Genomic DNA, 23533 nt, shown 5'->3' with positions numbered 1-23533 from the left:
TAAGATCTCCCCCAATCTCTTCCCTCCACCCCCCAACCCTGCATAATCCCTGGGGCTGTGCATATGATGGGACATCAGTCCCCTGTTATGGTACAGTAGTCTTCCCTAATCCATGGTTTCACATACACAATTATGCCATTAAGTACCAAGATTTGCAGAAGAAATACACATAAAATCAAAGTAAAGTAGAATCTGTTTAAACCTATGTCTGCAGTTTTAGAAATATTGGTATGAAAGCATGATGCATTTTCTCAAAAAATGATGTGTGTAAATTTTTTTGGCTCTGACCACTGAAAAGCCTTCCAAACAATAATCAACCCAGTCCCACGAGTGCTTGCTGTATCCAGATTTTTTTTCTCTAAATATCACTTTCTTGCCTAAAGGAAGACTCCTTGGAGAAATGACTGATTCCAGGTCTGGAGCAGGAAAAGTGCTAGATGAACTGGAATATCTTGTCACACCAGCAACAGAGTCATATTAAGTGTGTGTGGAGAGGGTGCTTCCGCTGCTGCTCAAGCTGGTGTGTTTGGTTTGGGAAAATTCAAAGAGTGATACACTTAAGAGGATATGCACATTCCTGTATGCATGCTATACTGCAATTGAAAGTTTGCATTTACTTTTTATCATGGAAAATTTCAAACATATACAAAAGTAGAATACTACCACAAAGATCCGTGTCCCTGGTACCCAGCTTCAACAGTGATCAAAATTCAGGGCTATTCTTATTTCATCTATACTGCACTCACTTTCCTCTTTCCAATATTTTGAAGCATATGCCATTTATTTTATCATCTCATAAAAGATTATGTCTAATCCATAATCTATGTAAAACACATACAGTCAGCCAATAGTTGTTGGTGTCAATTCAACACCAGGAGGCATCCCTAATTTGAGGGTGCAGCAAAGAAGGAAACTATTCAGTGCAAAGCAGCTCAACTGTGATACAGCACAGCTATGGGGCACCCACTAAACAGCTCTGCTCTGTTCCTTGAAGGCCTCCTTTGCACTTCTCAGAAACGGAGGGGAGCTGGCTGATACGGAGAGAAGTCTCCACAGCATCTCTAGTTGGTGTGTCCTCTTGTATATGAGGACTCCAAATCTTCACAATTTGATTGGTCCAAAAGGCACTGTCCTGATTGGTCAGAATAGAGCCACTCCAGTGGGTCAGAGCTGTACAGCTCTGATTGGATTGGGGAAGGTCTTGGGTCTCTTGGTTGGAACAGGATTCCAGAACCTCTTCTGTAAGGGCTGGCTCGGTCAGCAGAAAGATCGCAGGCGGGTGGCTCAGTGCGGGCTTCTCTCTGAAGTACAGTTTTCTGAGAGGCTCTTGTGTAGAAACGGCTGCAAGGCTGTTTGATTGTTTGTTTGTTTGATTTGAGCAAGGTGCTTTATTTTGTTTTTAATTTGAGCCACTAGCCACCAGAAACCCTTTTTAGCTGGTGTCTTCTTTCTCAGGTTCCTAGTTCTAAAGGTAACTTACTAAGGATCACACAATACCTCCCCAGGAGAATGTCTGGAGGTTGGGGTCCGCTGGTAAGGGATAGCATTTAAAGAAAAATTTTGCGTGTGAACGTTTTCAGTGTCCAAGAACTCTCCCTTCGCCAGTCTCACGACTTTCTATTGTTTTTAAACTCTTCATCCTTTTGTTCAATGTAGCTGTCTCAGGAAGTCTGTTATATTTAGGATCCCCAAAAGTGAAATGAGACTGAGTAGGGAATAGAATAAAGCAATATAAAAGGCCGCTCCGCTTCGTTAACGCCCTGTCATTTCACAGCGGACGAGTGGTGCATTTGCTATTAACGGAATCGTTTACCCCAGCTTAGTCCGGTTAGATGGAAACGAATTGTGGTATATTATTCAAAGAACTACAAATCCCAGCAGGCCCTACGGCTCGTGCGCCTGCGTATTGCGCGTCCCTTCCTTTTCGTAACTAGTCCAGGAAAGACCCGCCTCTCGGTGCTGTCGCTCGCGCTGAAAGCAAGCGGAAGAAGATGGCGCTCACCAGGTGGGTTGTTAATTCGGGTCCTCGATACGGAAGGGTCTGGAAGTACCCACTTTTTTCGTTTCTCCGTCCACACTCTCTGGGTGACGACCAGGCCCGTGGCACAGAGAAACGTGGGCCGAGACCACCGCTAGGTCCTCCCGCCGGCCGTCGGGGCGACTAGGCCTCGCCAAAGCTGGGGTCTTTTCTGAGTGGCTTCCCGGGGTGAGTTCGCCCCCTCACTAGGGCCGAAGGCAGCGGCGCGGTGAATAGTTCTGTGGCTTCAGCTGCGGAGGAGTCGTACTTGCTCTTCGGTTAAGCTTCTAGTGAGGGCGTGGAGAGCGTCCCCTCGGGTCCGCGGCTCAGTGGGTGCGATGGGGATGTGGAGGGAATTGGCTTATTGGGGCGGAGTGAGGTGGGCGGGAGGCGACTGCCTGGGCTTAACGGCTGTTTGTCAGCTTAAATCTCTGTCTGGGCTCTGTTCCGAAACAAGGATTTCGGGGCTGGGGCCGAGGTAAGTTAGAAATGGCACTGAACTGAGATTTTAAATTAGCCACAGTAGTGGCCGCTGTCTACTAATTCGCGCCGCTGCTCCGCACTTAAACTTTGGACCTTAGAATTTCTTCCGTAGACAGGACCGCTTCAGATTTTTGTTGTGCCTGGTTGCCTTGGTAACCACGTGTAAAGTGGTCCTTGCCTTTATGAAAAAAGATGCTGAAGTGGGAGATTCCGAGGACTTACGTAACTCGTACTAGTCCGCGACCTTACTTCCCCATCTAAGTAGAAAAACTTTCCGTGCGAACCCAATAGGGAGAGTTGAGTTCAAAGAGGTGTTGTGAAGAAAGGAGTCGTTTTAGGACATCCGCCTGAGCTCCCGAAACACACTGCATTCTCACACACGTATTTCCTGGCTGATGACAGTTATGAATTCTAAAATGTTTGGATCAGAAAATTCTTTTGGGAATTGACTTTTGGTGACTTGCTCTATCCTAGGACTTGTATGTATACAAGAAGGAAATCTGACAGTCTTCGGCTGTAGGAAAGATGGTGAGCCAGGCACACAGATATGAAACAAAGAACTCAGAAGGTTTGTGTAGTGTTAACCTTAAGTGCAAAAAGAGTTAGATGGAATGAGCTGAATGGAGAGTTTCCTTTAGTAAACGTTGTGGGCACCAAACATTTGATTGAGTTCCCTCCAGGTGGGAAGTACTATGACAAAGACGAGTGGAGTTACGAGGAAAGGTTTTGTGGAAAAGGTGAAATTTGAGGACACACAGGAAAAGTACCAGAGATGATGTGGGTATTGTGTGCTCAAAATTGCAGTGGCAGTCTGCAGTCTCTATATAGCTTGGCTTGGGGACTGCATAGCTTCTGATTTTGCAGAGTGAGTTCTAGCTGATTTGAATTTTAGAGATGGTCTCAAGTTTCCAGGTGACGTGTTATTTCCAAAATCTACCAGGGATTAATACTAGGGACTTAACATAGTGATGTGTTACAGTCTTGTCACCGGTGATTGTTACTAATTAAAGATTTAAAATCATACTGGTTAATTGTCTAAATTCAAGTGTATGAGGGGGACCCCCCAAAAAAACGGAATTTACTTATAAAAATTGTGCATTCTTAAGTGTTTAAATTTCAGTCACCTTCAAAGTACTTTCTACCTGATGCAATATATCTATTAAGATGGTTTTCCCACTGCTCACAACAGTTTTTGAACTTGTCGACTTTGATTTTGTGTTTCTGCTGGTTTTTGTTTTACCTCTCCCACATTGGCCTTTGAGGACTTTTTTCATTCTAGTCTTTCCGGGAGATGGAGTAAATAAATATGGAGGATGGGGCACAGAGGGTCATGCTATTTTGGGTCAAAAACTGCTGAACACTCAGCACAGTGTAGGCAGGTGCACTCGTAAATCACCCATCATGGAATGGGCAGATGCATTGAAAGAGTCTTTGAAAATATTCACTGAACCCGAACACAGCCTCTCACAACAGCACCAGCTGGTACACTGATAGAGATGGGTTCCTAGAACACTCACCTAGTGGGGGAAAGACTGCACTACAAGAGGTCTGCCTTCCAGAAGATAATTCCAGTTTTGGGGAGCACCCCCTCATAGTTAAAGTTATGTATTCAGTAATATCACTTGTGTATAATATGTTTTTTTAGTGAAGGGGAAGAAGTACATTGAAAGGTCTCAACAGTGTCGCTATTGACATTTGGACTGGATAATTCATTCCTTAATGGAGCTGTCCTGTGTACATAGTGAGATGTTTAACAGCATCTTTGGCCTCTGCCCACTAGATGCCAGTGACACCCCTACTCTCCCTTTCCACCCTGGCCCCCAAATCCTGACAGAGTGTCTCCAGACACTGTCAAATACCTCTGTTGTAGATGTTTTGTCCCCAGCATCCCTCTGTATGTCTCTTCCCCTCCCCTTTCCCCACCAGGAGTGTGCTTGTTTGTGAGAATGTCAGCCTTTATAGGGAACAACAAGAGACCCTCTGAAAGGCTCAAGTATGTTCTGACCTTAATCTAGGCCAGTTTACCTGTCTATTCAATTTCCAAACTCTTTCCAAGCTACTTTGGCAGGCTGCCTGCTTTTTATCATTTTAATGACCAGTTTTTCCTATAGAAAGTAAAGGGAAAAAAAAGAAACAGTAAAAATTTGGCTTCTTGGTAGTTGTCTTTTATCCATGGTTTACTGAAAATAGCTATGGTTATTTATTCTTTGGACTCTGTTTATTCATTCATTCCATTATTTATTGAAAGTCTACCATGTGCCAGGCAGTGTCGTAAATGAAGGTTTTACAGTATTGAATCAAGACTACTCCTTGCCTCACAGAACTTACATTCTAGGAGAGACAAACTGTATATGAGTAAATAAATTATTAATGCAATTAGGTAGTAAGTATTAAGAATAAAATAAAGATGTGAGGTGGAGGTTTGGACAAAGTGGTCATAAAACAGCTCTAGGGAGGTGTAATGGAGCAGAGACGTGAATGCCAATAAGCAAGCACTCAATAAAGATCTGGGGAAGAGTTTTCTATAACAGCACTATAATGTTCTTAGTACGTAAATAAACTGTTTTATGGCAGGAGAAGTAATAGCAAAAGTAAAGATCCTAAGATGGCTTTAGGAAAGGCAAGAAGGCTATAGTAACATAAGATGGTGAGTGTGAAGGGTAAGAGTGAATTTATTTCTCCTGCAAACATTTCAGTAGCCTCTGCTGTGAACGAGACAATGCCAGAAGAATTAGGGGTGAAAGAAGCAGAAGGCTTGATTCCTGTCCTCAAGTTGCTTACAGTCTAGTGGGAGAGGGAGAAAAAGGTAAATGAAGAGAGTATTGCAGTACAGTAAGATAGTGTTATAGTAGTGGCACACAAAGGGTCTTGTTGAAGTAGGGATGTGGGCAACTAACTCAAACGGGGAATCAGAACAGCTCCAAATAACGAAATGGAACAGAGGTTAGTGGATTTTATCAAAGTTTATAACAACCCTATGATGTAGGTAGTCTTTTGATCTGCCAAAACAGGTTCAGAGAGGTGAATAGCTTATCCAGGTCAGTAAGTGGCATAGATATTAGATAATTTTAACACATAATTGCAAAAAATTTCATAATGTTTTAAGTAAATTTACAGTTATGTGTTGGGCTACATTCACAGTCATCCTGGGCTGCATGTGGCCCATGGGCCGCAGGTTGAACACCCCTGCGATTGTCAAATTAAAAAATGACAACAGCCAACACAACAGTAGCCATCCAGTGTGAATGGGTCAAAATTATAATTTTTTTTTGTCAGATTAACAAAAAATATCTTTTTTGATGTGCCACAGAATTTTAATAACTAGTTTATGTGTGCCATAAGATGATAAAGGTTGAAAAATCACTGGTTTAGTAGAAAGGCTGTTTTGGATAAAAGAAGGACAAATTACATCCTTAGACTTTAAGTCTGACCTCTTAAGTTTTATTTACTTTGTTTTAAAAATTATTTATTTATTTATTTATTTATTTATTTTAGAGAAGGGGTGAGAGGGAGAGAAACTTCAATGTGAGAAACATCGGTTGGTTGCCTCTTGCACACATCCCAACAAGGACAACCCCACAGCCTAGTCATGTGCCCCAACCAGAATTGAATGGGTGATCTTCCATTTTGTGGGAATGATGCCCATCCAACTGAGCCACACAGTCCAGGGCTGATCTCTTAAGTTTTAAATTGCATTCTAAACTAAATACCCTTGTGAAATCGCACTTAAATAGGCAATTTGTGTTTCTTTCTCTTATCATCCTCTTTGTTAGATTCAGTTCTAATCTTTGTTGTATTGACACTAAAATAGTTAAAAATAAGATGCACAGGAGTAAAATAGTTAAAAATAAGGAGTATGAGCAGAGACACTAAGAAAATCATATGCTGCTAGACTGTTGGCCTCTGGGTAATTGGGAATGTTTACTTGCTTGTTACCTGAAACGAAAACTGGAAGCATAAAAACTCAATAGTTTGTCTAATATGTGAAACATCTGTTAATTTTTGTTTCTGGGTACCATTTGCCTGCCTTCTAGTCAAGTGTTTTACTGTATGTCTCTGAGTACTTATTTCTTTCCAGGCATACCAAAATGACTAATGAATTCTGCCTTAGATCATCAAAAACTGCACTTTTGCTCAAAGGAGAAAGTCTTACAGGAAAACAAACAGTCTCTGGTGGTCAAATTGCAATAATCAAATTCATTGTAAGAGTTTTTACAATCTGACTTTTATTATCTTTGCTTATAGCTTTTTACCTGCACCTACTCAGCTGTCTCAGGACCAGCTTGAGGCTGAAGAAAAGGCAAGATCCCAGAGATCACGACAGACCGCACTGGTGTCGTCCCGCAGGGAACCTCCTCCATACGGGTACCGGAAGGGCTGGATACCTCGGTTATTAGAGGTAAGTATGGGCCTTCAGTTTAGATTTATCAAATTGTGCTGACATATTTTATAGTACCTTTGTAAAATAAATTGAAACCCTAGAATCTCCACATACGAGTGTCAGTATGATAGGAATTCTGGTTGCGACCTCTCAAGACATATATTTACTTCTCTTAGAAGATTAATCTTTTCTTCTTATTTATTATCATCACTGTTTTGTGATCACTGGAGAATTGTACTGGTTTATATCTCTTCTTATTGCCAAACTATTAAACATGTACAAAAGAAACTAGTATACTTTTCATAAATCTAGGGATTATAGCATATGGAAAATAATGGGAAAGTAAGAGGGGAAAAAAATGAAAGAATGATTTCATGTTTGGGTACTTTTCCCTCCCTCCTCCTCCCTACATGCGCAACACCATATAACCCTAAAGAGACAACCTTCCTCCCAGGAAAACTCCACGATGTTCCTTTTTCCAATTTCTTTCCCATTGGGTATAGTGGAGAGAGCACTGACAAGGAGCTTAAAAAACAAAACTGGTTTTGCATCATACAGTGTTACTATTTGTGTGACCCCAGGCCAATACTAACTTTTTCATCTGTCTTGTCTTCATTTTGAGAATGTTAATATATGCCTAATGTACATATTAGATAATTTTTTAAGAGGTGTAAGAGAATTTGATGGTTGATTTGGAGGCGTGAAGGGGTAGGAAAGAATCTAGAATGATCTTTTTATATATTTAGCTTGTTCGCAAGTAATAAACTTCTTTGGTAGCACCTGTCCTCCTGACTACTCAGGATCCTGTACATCAGTTCAATGAATATTCCTTTCCCTAATTCCAAGGCATACTTTCCCATACTTGTCCCCTTCTTTAATCTAGGGGGAAAAAGCAAACATTTGATATTTAATTCATTTTGCCTCCCCAAGACCTCTTCTCTATCATCAAGCCTTTTTCTTCTCCCAAAATTCATCCTGACCCCTGCAGATTTTCCTCTTCCGTGTCCCAAGGAATAACTGCCCTGTTAAAAATCTTTAGTTGCCTATACCATTTATTTTTGCACCCAATTATTTTCATTTTATCACTTTGTTATATTCTATGATATGGTTATGATTTTTACACATGTGAACGGTTCGTGCCCATAGCTTTTTTTCATGTGTCTCCAAGTATAATCATAGTGAATGAACTAAGTATTCATTGGATTGAAACTTGTTGCTTAGCACCCTGCAAGAAGCCATCTGTATTCTCAGCCTGTCCCGTGTTTGTCATGCCCCCTGCCTACCAGAATTCCGTGTAAATCTAAAAGAGGAACATGCAACTAGATCATGTCTTCTAAAATGTTCTGTGTTTTTTTCTTTTTCCTCAGCTGTTCTCTGGTCCTTAGTAATATTAGAGTGTGAAGGCCCATCTTAAATGATTTTTGTTGTTGCTTTTGTTTTTGCTGATAGTGTAATTTGTGAGAACCAGAGCAAAATAAAAGATCACCAAGGACACTAGTATGGGGTAAAAAGGTAGTGATTGGCATATCTAGTAAAGGACTTGAGTGTCTCTTTTTGAGGTATTATAGATATTCATTTGGCCTCAAAATTGCAGGTGGCAAGCATTATTTTACATACAACAGAAATCTCATCCTTGCTTCCATTTCAGCATTATGATATTCAAGAACTATTAGCTTTTTAAACTCTTACCTTGACTATCAGAGATTCCATATATCCTGTTGGAACAGAACAGTTTATTTGAAAATCATACCAAAATGGCCAGCTAATCTTGAAATACCATGAATGCTTCTCGAGGGGGGTGAGTGTTCTGCAGAAGAAAGCATTTTGTTCTAGGTTTCAAAGTAAAAGCTATGATTTTCTGGCAAGCTTAATGACCATGTAATGCCACATCTGCAGTTCTGAGGTGCTTATTTTAGCTAAAGGACCCTAGCAAATCTGAGCATGTGAGAGATTGATGGTCTGGGTACAGGTGGCACCTTCTTTCGAACTGCTTTAACTGTTTCTGCCTAATTTGTAAGAAAATGTCTCCATCAGCTTTATTGATTGCTTTTAAAAATGCCAAACTTTTTTTTTTTAGCAATTATGTATATTTTACCTAGGGAACCATATATCAGTGATTTACTGAACTATTTCTTGAAGGGTGAGGTCTTATAAAAGTGGTTCTTTTCACAAATTATTTTCATCAAACTCTCTCTGATTCATTTTAACATGTTTTCCTGTCATTTCTTAGTAGTGCTTTGCCTTTTTTTTTTTTTGAGCTAAAAGAAAAGTGTTTCAGTTCAATAGCAAATACAAAGGCTTTTTTGGAGTCAAAAGAGCTGGGTTCAAGCCCTGCATATGCTAGCCGTGAGACCTCTGGAAAATCCCCTAGCTTTTCTAAACTCTAATTTTTCCCATATGAAAATAGGAGGTTTTGAAGAATTATAAGAATTAAATGAAATAATATAAGTATAAATTATATTTTGTAAATTATAGTAATGTAATAAGCAAATATTATTTTAACAAAATTATATTAACTTTCATGTTTATTTGATGTTAGCATAGTTTTTTTGTATATTAAACTTCATTGACAGACTTTACTTGGGTTGTTCTACTTTAGAAGTCTTAGTTCTCCTAAATAATTATATATATAATCACCATTAGAAATGTGATAATGCTTATTTCTGGTTTTTCCTATTTGTTTGCTTCTCATGGAATACTGAATACTAATATCATGTTATTAAAACTGGTTCCAAGAAAAAAAGTTTTTATATTTCTGCCATAACTGTAGCTTGACCTGTTCCTCACTAAGAAAATTATTTATGCTAAAACTAAAAATCTTTTCCTTCTCTTAAACATTTTGCTTAATTTTTCTCTGCCACATACATAAAAGCCAGATTCCTTGCCATGGTCAAGAAGCCCTTCCATAATTTAGTGTTTGTCTGTCTTATCACCTATGTTTCTGGCCCTCTGTCCTCAATAAGCTATGGCCCCACTGGACTCTCGTTTCCTAGAACGTGCTAAGCTTATCCTTGCAGCAAGGCATTCACACTTGCAGTTTGATCCACCTAGAAGATGCTTCCCTCAGGTCTTCCCATGACTGACTTCTCATCATTCAGGCTTTAGTTCGCCTTACCTCTTCACAAAGACAGTCCCAACCATAGAATCAAAGGTAGCCCCTCTTCCAGTCTTGGTTACTTTCAAGGCATTTATCACAAGCCATAGATTATGCTTTTTATGTCTTTACCCAGTAGAATATACACTCCCCAAGATTAGAAAACTGTCTTATTTATTGCTACCCTTCTAGCTTCTTGTATAATAAAAGCTTTGTCATTATTTGGTGAATGAATGAATATAACTTGAATCTCAAATTACTATTTTTTATTTCTTTTCAATACATAGGATTTTGGAGATGGAGGTGCTTTTCCAGAGATCCATGTGGCCCAGTATCCACTGGATATGGGACGGAAGAAAAAAATGTCAAATGCGCTGGCCATTCAGGTGGATGCTGAAGGAAAAATTAAATATGATGCAATTGCTCGACAAGGACAGTCAAAAGACAAGGTAATCCTCAGTTGTTTTTCCCCCATTGGTAATTATTTTGTGAAGAATTTTTTTAACTGTGTTGAAATAATAAATTTCTGTCCATTTAGTTTATGTTAAAGGTAGCAGTGAAATCTACTTAGGCTACCTGAAGATAGGACCTCATAACAATATGAACATGACATTATGATTTCATAACGGCAATGACTTTTTCCTTTGAAATTTTCCAAATTGATGATAGCTTATATATGCTTAGGTTTTTCCTTATTTTACATTTTAAAACAATTATTTTACAGTGCTAACCTTTTTTAAATGCTAGCAAATTTTTTAAAATATAAATCCATATGTAATTTTGCCTAAAGTATCTTCTCTCATATACTTACAAAGTGCTTACATGCATAGATACTTAGCTATTTTATAGTTCATTTGGCTATAATAATTACACAGACTTCTTTTTTCCTCAGTTAGGTATAAAACTGGTACTTGGTATCCAGATTTAGGATGGCCCTGCTTATAAAGTAATTCAAAGACCAAAAATAAAACGTACTTAAAATAATTTCATCCCAGAATGGCTACACTTAAGCAAGAAACTGTTTTAAGAAGACCTAGTTTTGTTTTGTTTTTCTCATAACTAAATGCTCCAAATAGAAGTAAAAGATTTCTTTAGAGTTGAAGATATTGGGGAAGATACTTAAGAGCCTTCAGTACCTGGCTCGATCTCTTTCCTGGTTTTATTTACCCTCTAAAATAGCATGGATGGTAACCCATCCTTTGTTCCTAGTCCTGGCTGATGAGTTTCTTGGAAAACAGTTATGCAGTCAGGCAGTGTATATCTCAGGTTTCAACTGGGCTCCCTTGGTGTTTCTCCAACTTTTAACTCCTACTCCTGTCAGTCCCCTCTCAGCTTAATAATGTGACTCCCCATCTATTTCCATATCCATACCGTAGGAAAATTGTCAGCTTTCTTTATCCTGCGCTTGTCTTTTAGTCTTGACATTTCCTTTCATCTCTATAAGAAAATCTCCTTTCCTACCTAAACCTAGTCTTGCCGCATGTATTTTAGTGGGTTTTTTTTATCTCACCCCTTTCCCTTCCCTTTATAACACCACGTTTTCTTTATTCTTCTTAAGGTTATACCTTTCAGTTCTCTTCTGCTGGCTCCTTCCTGTTAGCATTTGACTATGCTTGCCTTTCTCATCTTTTGAAAGAAAAGTTTGTCTCTGACTACCTTAAGGCTCCCTCTACCTACTGCCAGATTTCCACCTAATTCTCTTCCCTTTCCTTCAAGCTTCTTGCAGGAGTTGTGTTCTGCTCTCGTTGCTTCTTCCCTGTGATACGGCTTCACCTTAACCAGTCTGCTGAGATAGATCTCTGGTGAAGGTCTTTAAGACTTTCCTTTCTCACAGTGCATTCTCTTTGACTAAGGTAATTCATTCCCATGGCTAAAATGTCACTCGTGTGCTGATGACCGTCAAATCTGTGTCTGCACAGTTTTCTCTCCTAGGCTCTAGGCCCTTGTAATGGCATATCTATCCAGATTTCCCCAAGTACTATCTCAAATCCAGAACTAAAGGCATAATTTTTCACTTAATCTACCTTTCTTATTCTTTAATTCATTGGTACCTTCCTGACTATACTAAAAGCCAGTGAGTCGTTTTTTCCCTTTTATTTAATGATTTAAAAAAAACCACACAATTAACAATATATTCTTATGGTAAAAGATACCAGTACTACAAAAGTATATACAGTCCTGCCTACTTCTCCCAGTTCCCAGAGGTAGCCACTGTTACTACAATGATATATAGCCTTCCAGACCTTGGTTATAGGTATATATGTATATGTATTCCCACTTTACACACACACACACACACACACACACACACAAACGTATATATCTTTTTTGCATGAATAAGATTTTAATACTCATAATTCCCATAGACTTGCTTTCTTTTACTTAATAGGTTTTGAAGATCTGTGTTAGTATCCATAGGTCCACTTCATTTTTTAAAAAATTTATATAGAATTCGATGGTGCACTTGTCCCCTAATTTTTTTTTTAATTTAAGCATTGGTGGTTTCCATTTTTTTAGTTTTGTAAACACTATTTAATTCAAGACACATATACAAACATCTTTTGCACATGAATATTTTTGTATAAAATAAATTGGACTTACTGGGTCCAAGAATACTCAGATTTCAAGTGTGACACATATGCCAATATGTTCTCTAAAAAGCCTTTGCTTATGTCCTGGCTCGTGTGGCTTAGTTGATTGAGCACTTAGCTGCAAACCAAAAGATCTTAGGTTTGATTCCCAGTCAGGGCACGTGCCTGGGTTGCGGGCATGCAAGAGGCAACCGATCCATGTATCTCTCACACATTGATATTTGTTTCCCTCTCCCTCCCTGCCCCCTCTCTAAAAGTAAATAAATAAAGTCTTTTTAATAAAAAGTCTTTGCTTAACAATCATTCCATTTTTGTATGTTTCCCTCAGACCTTCCATCTGTGTAAGCACCATGATCTATCTTATTTTCTTAACACCTCTCAAGTGTATTCCCTTCTCTGCCACTTAGTTCAGCCCTTATCATTTTTTGCTTAAGTTACTGCAGCAGAATCTGAACCCATCTTCTTGGCATTTGTCTTTGCCTACCTGAAAAAACAAATACATCCATGTTTCTCTGTTTATCTTTCTCTCCTTGAAATCTTGTGTACTTGAAATCTTTCCACGGCCTTTAGGATAAGAACCAGCCAAGGTCCTTATGGCACACTTGACCCCTTGTTTACCTTTCTACCCTATACCCTAGCCTCAGCTCTCATGATCAGAAAACTGAACTCCAAAAATAAAAAGTCCAGTTTTAGCCATTCTATTTATTTTCAATACAAAATAACCACCATTGTAGGTGGTTGTTAAAGAAGAAATAACTTCCAGGTGTTCCCTATATACCACGAGGCACTACTTGCAGTTCTAGTATGGTACATTCTCTCTTACCTTGGGAACACTCCACACCCTCCCCCCTGCCCCCCCAGAAGCCCTGTGCTGAGAAAAGCCCTCCCCCTATTCTTTGTCTTAACCAAACAACTATTGATTTCAAATTACAGCTTGCTCTTCACTATTCCAGGATACCTACCCTGATCTTCCTTGGCTAGATTAGGAATCTTCCTCCCTATTCCCTATATTTACTCTATCATAGCAGTCATCACCTTTGTTGTAACTATTCATTAACTAGTGGTCTGTCATTGGCTGTAAGCTCTTAGAGGTCAGTGATTATATTTTCCTCTTAGGCACCTAACTTAGTGCCTGACACCTTGACACACAGGCATTCTCCAGTGTTTGTTGGAGGAATGATAGCAGTTTTCATTGAATAATAGAAAACTACTTCTGAACCCAGTAAGGAAGCATAGCCCACTTCTGCAACAGGAAAAACAGGTCCCTACATATGCAGGACAGACACGAAATTTACCCTGTGTGATGGAGGCCTCACTCCAGCTGCCTTTGTTCTAGTGTATCTCTCCATCTTTGGAATGATCACTGCATATTGATATGTGCTGCCTCTCCTCTCTCATGTTAGGGAAAAGCATTTTAGGACAATAATTTGGCATTGGCAGGTCATGTAATTTTGAGTGAAGTACAGTTTCAGTCCATTTTGCATTATATTCCAAGACTGGCAACCACAATTTGTATCGGATTTCCAGAGAATATCTGGAAGTTTTTTTCCTTCTCTAATGACCATGTGTGTTGATAATTATTTTGTATTAAAAGTAGAGTAGAAGCCCTGGCTGGCGTAGCTCAGTGGATTGAGCACGGGCTGCGAACCAAAGTGTCGCAGGTTCGATTCCCAGTCAGGGTATATACCTGGGTTGCAGGCCATGACCCCCAGCAACTACACATTGATGTTTCTCTCTCTGTCTCTATCTTCCTCCCTTCCCTCTCTAAAAATAAATAAGTAAAATTTAAAAGAAAAAAAAAAGTAGAGTAGAAATGTTAAAACTGAACTGTTTGAGATTTTGGTCTCTAAAGAGTTGTTCCTTTATACAGTGGCAGTAGTATTCTATTTTAAAATCACTGGTTTTTCTAATTTAGAAAAAGGAATTGGCTACTAAATACAAAATGAGTTTTTAAAAATCTTATTCAGGAAGCTCATATGCCTAATTCTTTATATAGTTTGTTGGATTATTGAATTTGTAGTATAATACAAATATTTCTGATTTATATCAGAGGAATCAGTATTCTTCAGAAACCAGAGAGTTCTCAATGAAACATTAAAAGAACAAGAATGGAAAATGCTAACGCTAGGTATAAGAGGTGAAGAACAAGGCAGGATTCCAAGGTATAATATTCTAGGGCAAGTCTAAGGCCACTGATCTATTATCCGCGTAAAGTAAATACTGTGTGCAAGACTTAATGGTAATACAAAATGGGGGGGGGGAACATTTCTTGAAGTAAATCTTGGTAGAACTACCAAGATATTTTTCAATTGTAACTCGAGTGATAAGTCTTAAGATAAAAAGCCTTTGTGTTTACATTTTTCCTTCCAAAATAGTTCCATAGGAAATGTTCCATGATACTACCTAAAAGATGCCTTCAACCTCTCCTGCCTCCCCAAATTCAACAACTTTAACCCCAAGATGATTTTGTATGCTATTTATTACCTTGTTCGTGTGATTTCACAAACTGGCTTTACCTAAAGGTAGTGTTTTCTTTCTTCCTCTGAAGTGCATAAGGGCTATGCCATACAGCCCTTATGTTAATAGCCATAAACACATAACATGTTATGCACATATGTTAATAACCATAAACATATTCTATAAGCAAGACTGTGTTTATAGTCTTTTCCTTTAGTCAGTCCAGTTCTTTGCCAGCTTTCAGTAATTAAAAAGAATTTTGTTCCACAGATGAGTTACTGGTTTATCTTTTCATAAAGCTCATTTGTACTCCTGATACCTTCAGGAATTTTTTGTGTTTTTCAGATAACTGTCCCCAGCCCCTTTGCCTCCTGGGAGGTACTGAATTTCTTCAGCACATTCAGTTCTCTGACAATAAAAATTGGGGGTTTATGTTAATTACCATGGAGGAATCTTGCTCATTCAGATGTCCTTCGCTTAGCTTTGTGAGCTGCTAGAATCTTACTGACGCTCATTTAAAGGGTTATTAACTTTGGAATACCCAAATAAGAAGCAGCAAATGGCTCTTGTATGCTAAATTAGTATTGAAACTTTATGTTGAGCATGTATGACTACCAGGGAGCCATTTACTTAGAATCTCTTCCTGTAATGATTGCTCTGTAAAAGTAATTAACCCTTCATAGTCTGCTATTATTTTCTAGAGAATGCTGTATAACTTTAAATTTTGTCATGTGGATTTTTTTCATCCCGGTGAAAAATGAGACTTTGGAGGTCAGTTACTAGCTGCTTGATCTTCATGCACCGAGCCTCACTCTTCTCAACTGGAGTGAGCTTTAGGGTCACTTCTAAAATGCACACTCAGAGGTTGGTGGCACTCCAGCTCACACATAGTACATGTTTTGTGGTAAATCATCTCTGCTTCTTACCTGATCCCTTGTCTAATTCCTGAGAAAAACAAGCTAGAGATTTTAGTCTCTCAACATGAGAGAGTTTTCTTCTGGGAAATTAACAGCTTACAGAACATTCTGCAGGGCCTAAAATATACTCACCTTCAGTATGGGATAGAGCAACTCTAAAATTCATAAATTCCTTCTTTTGTACAAAAAAATACTGACTGAATGCCTCCTGTGGACCAGACATTGTTACAGGCACTGGAGATACTTTGTGAATAAGAGGTTCCTCATCTGTAATGTAGGTATAATCATTGTGCCTATCTCGTAGTATTGATATGAAAGCTGTTAGTTAATATGTATAAAGCGAAAGAACAGAGGCACAAAATAAGTGCTTAATACATGTCAGCTTTTGTTGTTACTTTAATAGGGGTCACAGATAAACAGTAAAATAGATAAGTAATTTTATACTGAGAGCAGAGCTTTGAAGACAGTGAACAGAGTGCTGTGACACTGAATGATTAGCTGCGTTAGTGACGGTAGCCAGGGGGTGCCTAGAACTGGGGAACAGCATGTTGTGTTCAAAAAAGAGGGGCCCATGTGACTGCAGTGCAGTGAAGGAGGGAGTAAGAGGTACAGAAGGAGGCTGAAGTTGTAGGCAAAACCGGAACAGGTTGTATATGGGTCATAAAGTATTTTTTTGCTCTGCTTTAGAGTAAGAAATTAAGAATAGCATGCATTTCCTTTAGCAGTTTTAAGGAATGTTGTGGTACAATGCAATTATTGATATAAGACTTTGGTTTATAGTAGTAAATGGGTTTTTTTGCCAAAAAAATTTAAAGATCTCAAGTACCCAGAAATTTGGTCATAATATATATTCATAAGTTATCCTTCCTATGTATATCAAAGACTCCCTGATTCAGGCAGCAAAATGTAGAAGGCTATTTGTTAAATTTCCAGTATCTCTTTTTTTTTTCCTATAAAATCTGTTGTATAAGTTTTTATGAGAGTATTTGAGAAGTATAAATGGACACGAAAGTAAGATTTTATTTTTTGTCAGGGGCCTACCACATCAGTGTCAGCCTGATGGAAACCATGTTGAGTCTAGAAGAAATCACATAGCAGTCCTGAATTTGGATAATGAGTATAAAACAAGCTGTATATATAGAATGTATTTTGAGGAGTTTTTTTATGTCAAAAATCTCATAAGGTTTTTAACAATGGCGCACGCTCCTTTTCTTGCTATGAATCGATTTAATGCCAGAAAGAGACAAACATTATAAGTAGGGTGAGTCAATGAAATTTTCCGTGCCCAGTGAATTTGGAAGTACTTGGTAACCTGACTTAAATTCTGATGAGTTTGTACCAAAATAATGGTCCTATAGGCAATTTATATCATTAATTTCAAGTCCTAGTGAGCCTCAAATATAGGGATCACTGATGCATAAGATTTTGATGGCACAATTTATTTGGATCTTAAATAATTTAAATGCATGAGGTCAAAGGAAAATTATTAACTTATATAGCCAAGGCAGCAATTTGTATATTATTTTACATTTCTTTGGTTTTAAAATCTAGAAGACAAAATATTTGTTCTGAATTTATACATTTGCTGAGAGGACATGTTGACTTCTGAAATAAATTAGTGGGGGGTTTTTTGTTTTGTTTTTTTTCATTCTCTGCTTTTCTTAAGTCTGCTTGTGTTTGAACATTTCAGGTCATTTATAGTAAGTACACTGACCTGGTTCCCAAGGAAGTCATGAATGCAGATGACCCAGACCTGCAAAGGCCTGATGAAGAAGCTATTAAAGAGGTAACTGGGAATTGCCATATAGAATTATTTTAGGTGACGCTTTACATCTTATTAGATTCCAAACCACTCAATGTGGTTTTCCGTGTTTCAGATAACAGAAAAGACAAGGGTGGCCTTAGAAAAATCTGTATCACAGAAGGTTGCTGCGGCCATGCCAGTTCGAGCAGCTGATAAACTGGCTCCTGCTCAGTATATCAGGTATGAATTGTGTCTGGGAGTCTTAGTTTCATGTCAGACTTGGTTGGACTTGGGGATCCTGGTATTCTTTCCCTGTCCTATTTAGTCACAATTGTAAATACAGTTTTTAAATAATGACTTGAAGCCTGTTGACTCTGTGTAGACAGTTGAAAAAGAAAAATTTAAGGTACCACTTTTAAGATACCAGTTGTGCTATTTTCAAAATATTTTGTTTTTAGAAAAGTAACAGTTACTTAGAGTATATGATCCAAACCACAATTATTACTTATGGTTTTCCACTTATATAGTAGATATATATTTACATAATATTTATAGGATATAAATATTAACATACTGGTAACATTATATAATACAGTGCTATTATATAATAGTATAATATATAATGTTGATAATATTGTATTAATATCACTTTTATAATAGTAAACATCCTTATAATTTTTTCAGATTTTAAGGGGTTTCACTCGATTAAACCTTTATGTGGAAAGATGACTCACAAGTAGATGTTACGGGAAAATTAAGAGTTTGTAGGGCTGCTGCCATTATTCTTTCTCTGCTTACAGCCTATAATTAGTCAAAAGCTCCAAACTGTAAGTTGCCTGCTGAGAATATTATGGATCATATTTTCCTCAAATGCAGACTTAAAAAATAGGTACTATTTTCTAGACCTCTTACTTGTGAAATTGAACGTGGTGCCATCCATGGTGGAAAGTGGACAGAGATGGATTACTGGCACTAATATGACTTTAGTTTACATTTTGCTTGTAACTCATAATTGCTATTAGTTCTCTTACCTGCATTGCTATCTGCTCTGCAATTTTCTAATAATACTTTGTGAAAGAATTGACAATGCAGTTTAGCTCAGGATTATAATAGCAGAAAAATGCTTATGGGAAGCTTGATCTATCTATACCTTTAGTTTCATCTGTATTTTTCAGATACACACCATCTCAGCAAGGAGTGGCTTTTAACTCTGGAGCAAAGCAAAGGGTTATTCGGATGGTGGAAATGCAGAAAGATCCAATGGAGCCTCCAAGGTTCAAGTAAGTAGGTGGCTTCATGGGAACGAACCACTATTCTTAAAAAAGATGTCAAAGGAGAAAAATGTACATTAACAGGCAAATGGGTAAACAGATTGTAGGACTTCTATACATGGAATACTATTGATCAATAAAAAGGAATAAATTTTAATACACACAGTAACATGAATGCGTCTCAAAATAATTAGGCTGAGTTAAAGGCCAGGCAAAAAAAATTACATACTGGATAAATCAGTTCTTACAAAACCCTAGAAAATGCAAATTAATCTGCAGTGACAGGAAATAGATCAGTGGTTGCCTGTGGGGAGAAAGGGGAGGACAAAGGAGATAAGAACAAGAGGGCATGCAGACCTCTGACCAGTGTAGCTCATTTGGCTGAGCATCGTTCCGCAAAGCAAAAGGTCACTGGTTCAATTCCTGGTCAGGGCACATGCCTGTGTTGTGGTTCAGTCCCCAGTTGGGGCCTGTACCAGGAGGCAACTGATTGATCGATGTTTCTCCCTCCCTTCCCCTCTCTAAAATTAAATAAAAATCTTTTTTAAAAAAAAGGGCACACAGAAACTTTTGGAGATGTTGGGTGTGTTCATTTTGACTGATGATGGTTTCACAGGTAAATACTTGTATTGAAACTGAATCAAGTTGTACACTTTAAATATGGATGTATAATTAGTTGCATGTCAGTTGTATTTTAATAAAGCTGTTTTCTAAGTGGGAAAAGGTATATTATTCTATGAAATTACAACAAAATTGTGGAGATAAGCTAGGTAGTGATGATGACAAGGCTGACCATGTTTTAATCATTGTTGAAGCTAAGTGATTGGTGTATTGTAAGATGGACATTCATTAAACACTCTGTTTTTGTATGTGTTTAAAGCTTTACATAATAAAAAAATGAGGAGGGGAGACTTCAGACTTAACAAAGTAAAAAGCTAGAAGGGAAAAAACTGTAACACTCTGTGCTTTCATTGGTACATCAGGATTAATAAGAAAATTCCCCGAGGACCACCTTCTCCTCCTGCACCTGTCATGCATTCTCCTAGCCGAAAGGTAATCTTTGCCATTTGTAAAATCTTATTTTGTATTCATGACTATTAATTCTATAAATAACTGCATAGAATAAAGTCTGTATGGCTATACAAGTACTTTTCACTACATTTATGTGTTGTTTTCTTTTTTAATTTGTTTCTCAAGATCAAATAGGAACCCACTCAAGACTGTAATGTATAGTTCCAGAGTGCTTATGAAAATATGTGTAAAATGTTAGCTATTAGTTTTATTATTAACCTAACACCTGCTTTTAATGGAATGAACAAGGCCTGCTGACATGAAGAGTGTCATTATAGTTATAGGATGGGCGTACCTGGGATCGTTAGGCCTCTAATTGATAATCTGAGTGGCTTTTCTTAGTATGTTTTATTACCCAACAGAACAAGTACTTATCTGAAAGAAGTCACATCTCTTTAAATATGGAAAAATACTAACCAGCATTTATAACTGTCAAACATAACTTAGATTATTTTCCATTTTTATATTAAAGTTATTACTAGACTCCATGTAAAAAGGAACATAGAAAATAGTGCTACCAAATAAATGGAATAAGCCTTTGACTAAATTAGCCTTTGACTAAATTCATCCATCTATCTGCCTTTGAAGAAAAAGAGTACACCTGGTTTTTAGCTAGACTATAAATCTAAAAGTGTCTCCTCTTCTGTTCTTTTCTCAACTCAGATGACTGTGAAGGAACAACAAGAGTGGAAGATTCCTCCTTGTATTTCAAACTGGAAAAATGCAAAGGTAATTAAGTTGTTATAAAATCAGTCTCTTAGGATTAGAACCTACTGGAAAACACCCAGGAGGGAGCTTTGGCCTAGGTAGCTTCAGGTAAAACTTCAGTGTCTCACTTAGCTGAATGTTTTCATAAAGGAACACCCAACTTAGGTGATTTTTCTTCCTTTTTTAAAAATAGAAAAAATATAATAGAAATGTTAGTTTGCCAGGGACATGAATACCATAGATTCTTAGTCATCAGAAGCACATAGAGAAGGAATAGGTAGAATAAAAAAACACATCAGTGAAAGATAGTACTTTTTAGGAAACTCAAATTTATATCTAAAATTATTTTTGAAAAAATTAAGTCAATTTAAATGATTATATGACAAATACAGTGAATACTGAGATATATTTAGTGCTTCAGTTTTTTAAACTATTTGCTTCTGTTTATAGCATTGCAAGTATAAGTTATTTAAATCCTATATATCTATTGTACTAACTGCCAAAGCTTCCAGAACTCTATAAAGTGATGTGAAATAATCTTCCTAATCATTATTTCTTTATTTCACAATTCTGTTTTGGATGGGTGAAGACCACTTTAACCCATGGATTACATGTACTCATAAATTATTCCCTAGAGGAAGTTATATACTCATCCTAAAACAAAAGAATTGTCCTGTGGTTTAATTATGGTGATTAATATGTAGGAACTATGTGGTATTTTGAGCTGATTTTTATAACACTTCCTTGTATCAGAAATAAACACCTTGGACTAGAGGTCAACATTTGGGAGTCTGGTTAGAAATCTGGAAAAACACAGCTAAGTCTGAAAGTTACATGGATGTTCAAGTGTATTTCTTGAATTGTTGAAATAGGATGCAAAATTTCAGAACACAGAATCTCAGTTGTCTAGCAAACTTTATCTTTTTTCCATTTACTGAATCTTACAAGGTTCCAAAAATCTGACAAAACATTTAAACGGTACTGCAGATTATATTACCTATAGATACTATTATTTTAGTGATTTGTTCCACCTTTGTGTGACTGTTACATTTAATTGAGGAACAAATATTTAGCTATTTGATAGTGGTTTCCTTTTATTACAATTCACAGTTATTTACATGAGAATCTATTTTCCCAGAATGTGAGCTCTGAAATCATACCAAGTTTAAATCCTAGCTCATCCACTTATTTAACTAACTGTATGTCCTTGGGGACATTACCCAACTTCTCTATTTTAGTATCTTTATCTGTGAAATGGAAACAATAATGTCACCAGTCTTATAGAGAGTTACTGTGAAGGTTAAATGAGACCATAATGTGTGAAGTGCTAAACATCCTCCACACAAAGCACTCAATATTAGCTGCTGCTGTTGCATAATTGTGAAGAAAAGTGTAAGGAAAAGAACTCCAGCTAAGTGGTTGTCAGAATAGACGTATTTAAGTATAATTTTAAAGACATCATTGTTGTCCCTCTGTGACCGACATTTTCTGTCTGCTTCACACACTAGGGTTATACAATTCCGTTAGACAAACGTCTGGCTGCTGACGGAAGAGGACTGCAGACTGTTCACATCAATGAAAATTTTGCCAAACTGGCTGAAGCCCTCTACATTGCTGATCGAAAGGTTGGTCTGTTATAATTTATTTGTCTAATGCTCCTGAGAATTTGTAAATACGTTCTTGGGTACCTTAAGACTCTTTATTTTAGCTACAGTACTGAGTATCTAGAGACACTCAGCTGTGGTTATGAGTGCCAGAGATGGCAGGTGCTAGCTGCAGCTCTGTGCCTGGTCTCAGCCTGCAGACTCGGGTACACCCCCCACTGCTGGCAGCCCAGCTTCCTCACCACTTTTCAGAGTAATAGATTGCCTAGTAAAGACTGATGCCATTTTGCAAAGATTGCCAGCTGCTGTTAATTAGGTTTCATAATTTTCCTCTATTTTGGATGTAGATGTCCCCCAGAAGGTCAGTAGCAGGGAAGGACAAATAAACTTTTTGACGAGTCAAATGGTACTGACAGTGGCATTCATAGTATTGGCTGTCAATTAATATTAACAATTAATTCGTGACTTTGAAAATCACATAAATCATGCATATGTTTAGAATATAGAAAAGTGTTACATTGAGCACCCTTAAAAAAATTCTCTTGTAGGTTAAGGCTTTATGTATCTTGAGGTGACTTGATTGATTTTGAAAATATAACCAGTTCCTGTTATGTTATTGATATTGAAAATTACTTAATAGGAATCATCTTTAATTTTTTTTTCTTTTGGATTGCTAAGAAAGCGTTAATGAAGCACTGACTTTAAAAATTTAGGGGAGTGGTGGGAGGGTCTATAGTTTTAACTACTAAGACATTTCCCAGAGTGTAAAATCCAAGTTTGTAGTGCTCTCAAGCTATCTTTTAGTGGGCAAGAATCTTTGTTCTAAACAATAACAAATCTGAATTCTGTATAACTGCTTTCTCAAGCCAGACGTCAGTCAGGGAGTTAGATAATAGCTGTAATTTGTCCCTCCATAGTGTCTGATTAACTTCTGGCTTCACTAACAGGCTCGTGAAGCTGTGGAAATGCGTGCTCAAGTAGAGAGAAAGATGGCTCAAAAAGAAAAAGAGAAACATGAAGAGAAACTCAGAGAAATGGCCCAGAAAGCCAGGGAGAGAAGAGCTGGGATCAAAACCCACGTGGAAAAAGGTATGACATTCTCATTACCGAATTGAATTTATTTTGTATATGTATTTTATTCTAGAAAATCTCTATTGATTTTTACTGCATACAAAAGTAGCACATACATAAAAAG

At 37.6% G+C, this 23533-nt stretch overlaps 1 protein-coding gene and 1 long non-coding RNA gene across 2 annotated transcripts in view; both read left to right on the top strand.

The window, feature by feature from the left end:
* The first annotated feature begins 1251 nt into the window (after positions 1-1251).
* Positions 1252-23533, top strand: part of SNW1 (SNW domain containing 1) — a 29771-nt gene continuing 7489 nt past the window's right edge. Inside the window, exons 1-10 of the mRNA XM_028505863.2 lie at positions 1252-2005; positions 6746-6899; positions 10263-10424; positions 17631-17726; positions 17818-17924; positions 18860-18964; positions 19939-20008; positions 20690-20755; positions 22243-22359; positions 23286-23427. Of these exons, the coding sequence (XP_028361664.1) occupies positions 1992-2005; positions 6746-6899; positions 10263-10424; positions 17631-17726; positions 17818-17924; positions 18860-18964; positions 19939-20008; positions 20690-20755; positions 22243-22359; positions 23286-23427 (1033 nt within the window). The 5' untranslated portion in view covers positions 1252-1991. The remainder of the gene's footprint in view (positions 2006-6745; positions 6900-10262; positions 10425-17630; positions 17727-17817; positions 17925-18859; positions 18965-19938; positions 20009-20689; positions 20756-22242; positions 22360-23285; positions 23428-23533) is intronic.
* On the top strand, positions 20788-22125 carry LOC118497646. The gene is made up of 2 exons (XR_004900182.1): positions 20788-20899; positions 20951-22125. It is a non-coding gene; the product is annotated as an uncharacterized LOC118497646 (long non-coding RNA).

Source organism: Phyllostomus discolor, chromosome 1 (genome assembly GCF_004126475.2).
Source record: "Phyllostomus discolor isolate MPI-MPIP mPhyDis1 chromosome 1, mPhyDis1.pri.v3, whole genome shotgun sequence".
Taxonomy (NCBI): Eukaryota; Metazoa; Chordata; class Mammalia; order Chiroptera; family Phyllostomidae; genus Phyllostomus; species Phyllostomus discolor.
Note: the sequence above shows the minus strand (reverse complement) of the source record. Positions and strands in the feature narration are given on the sequence as shown.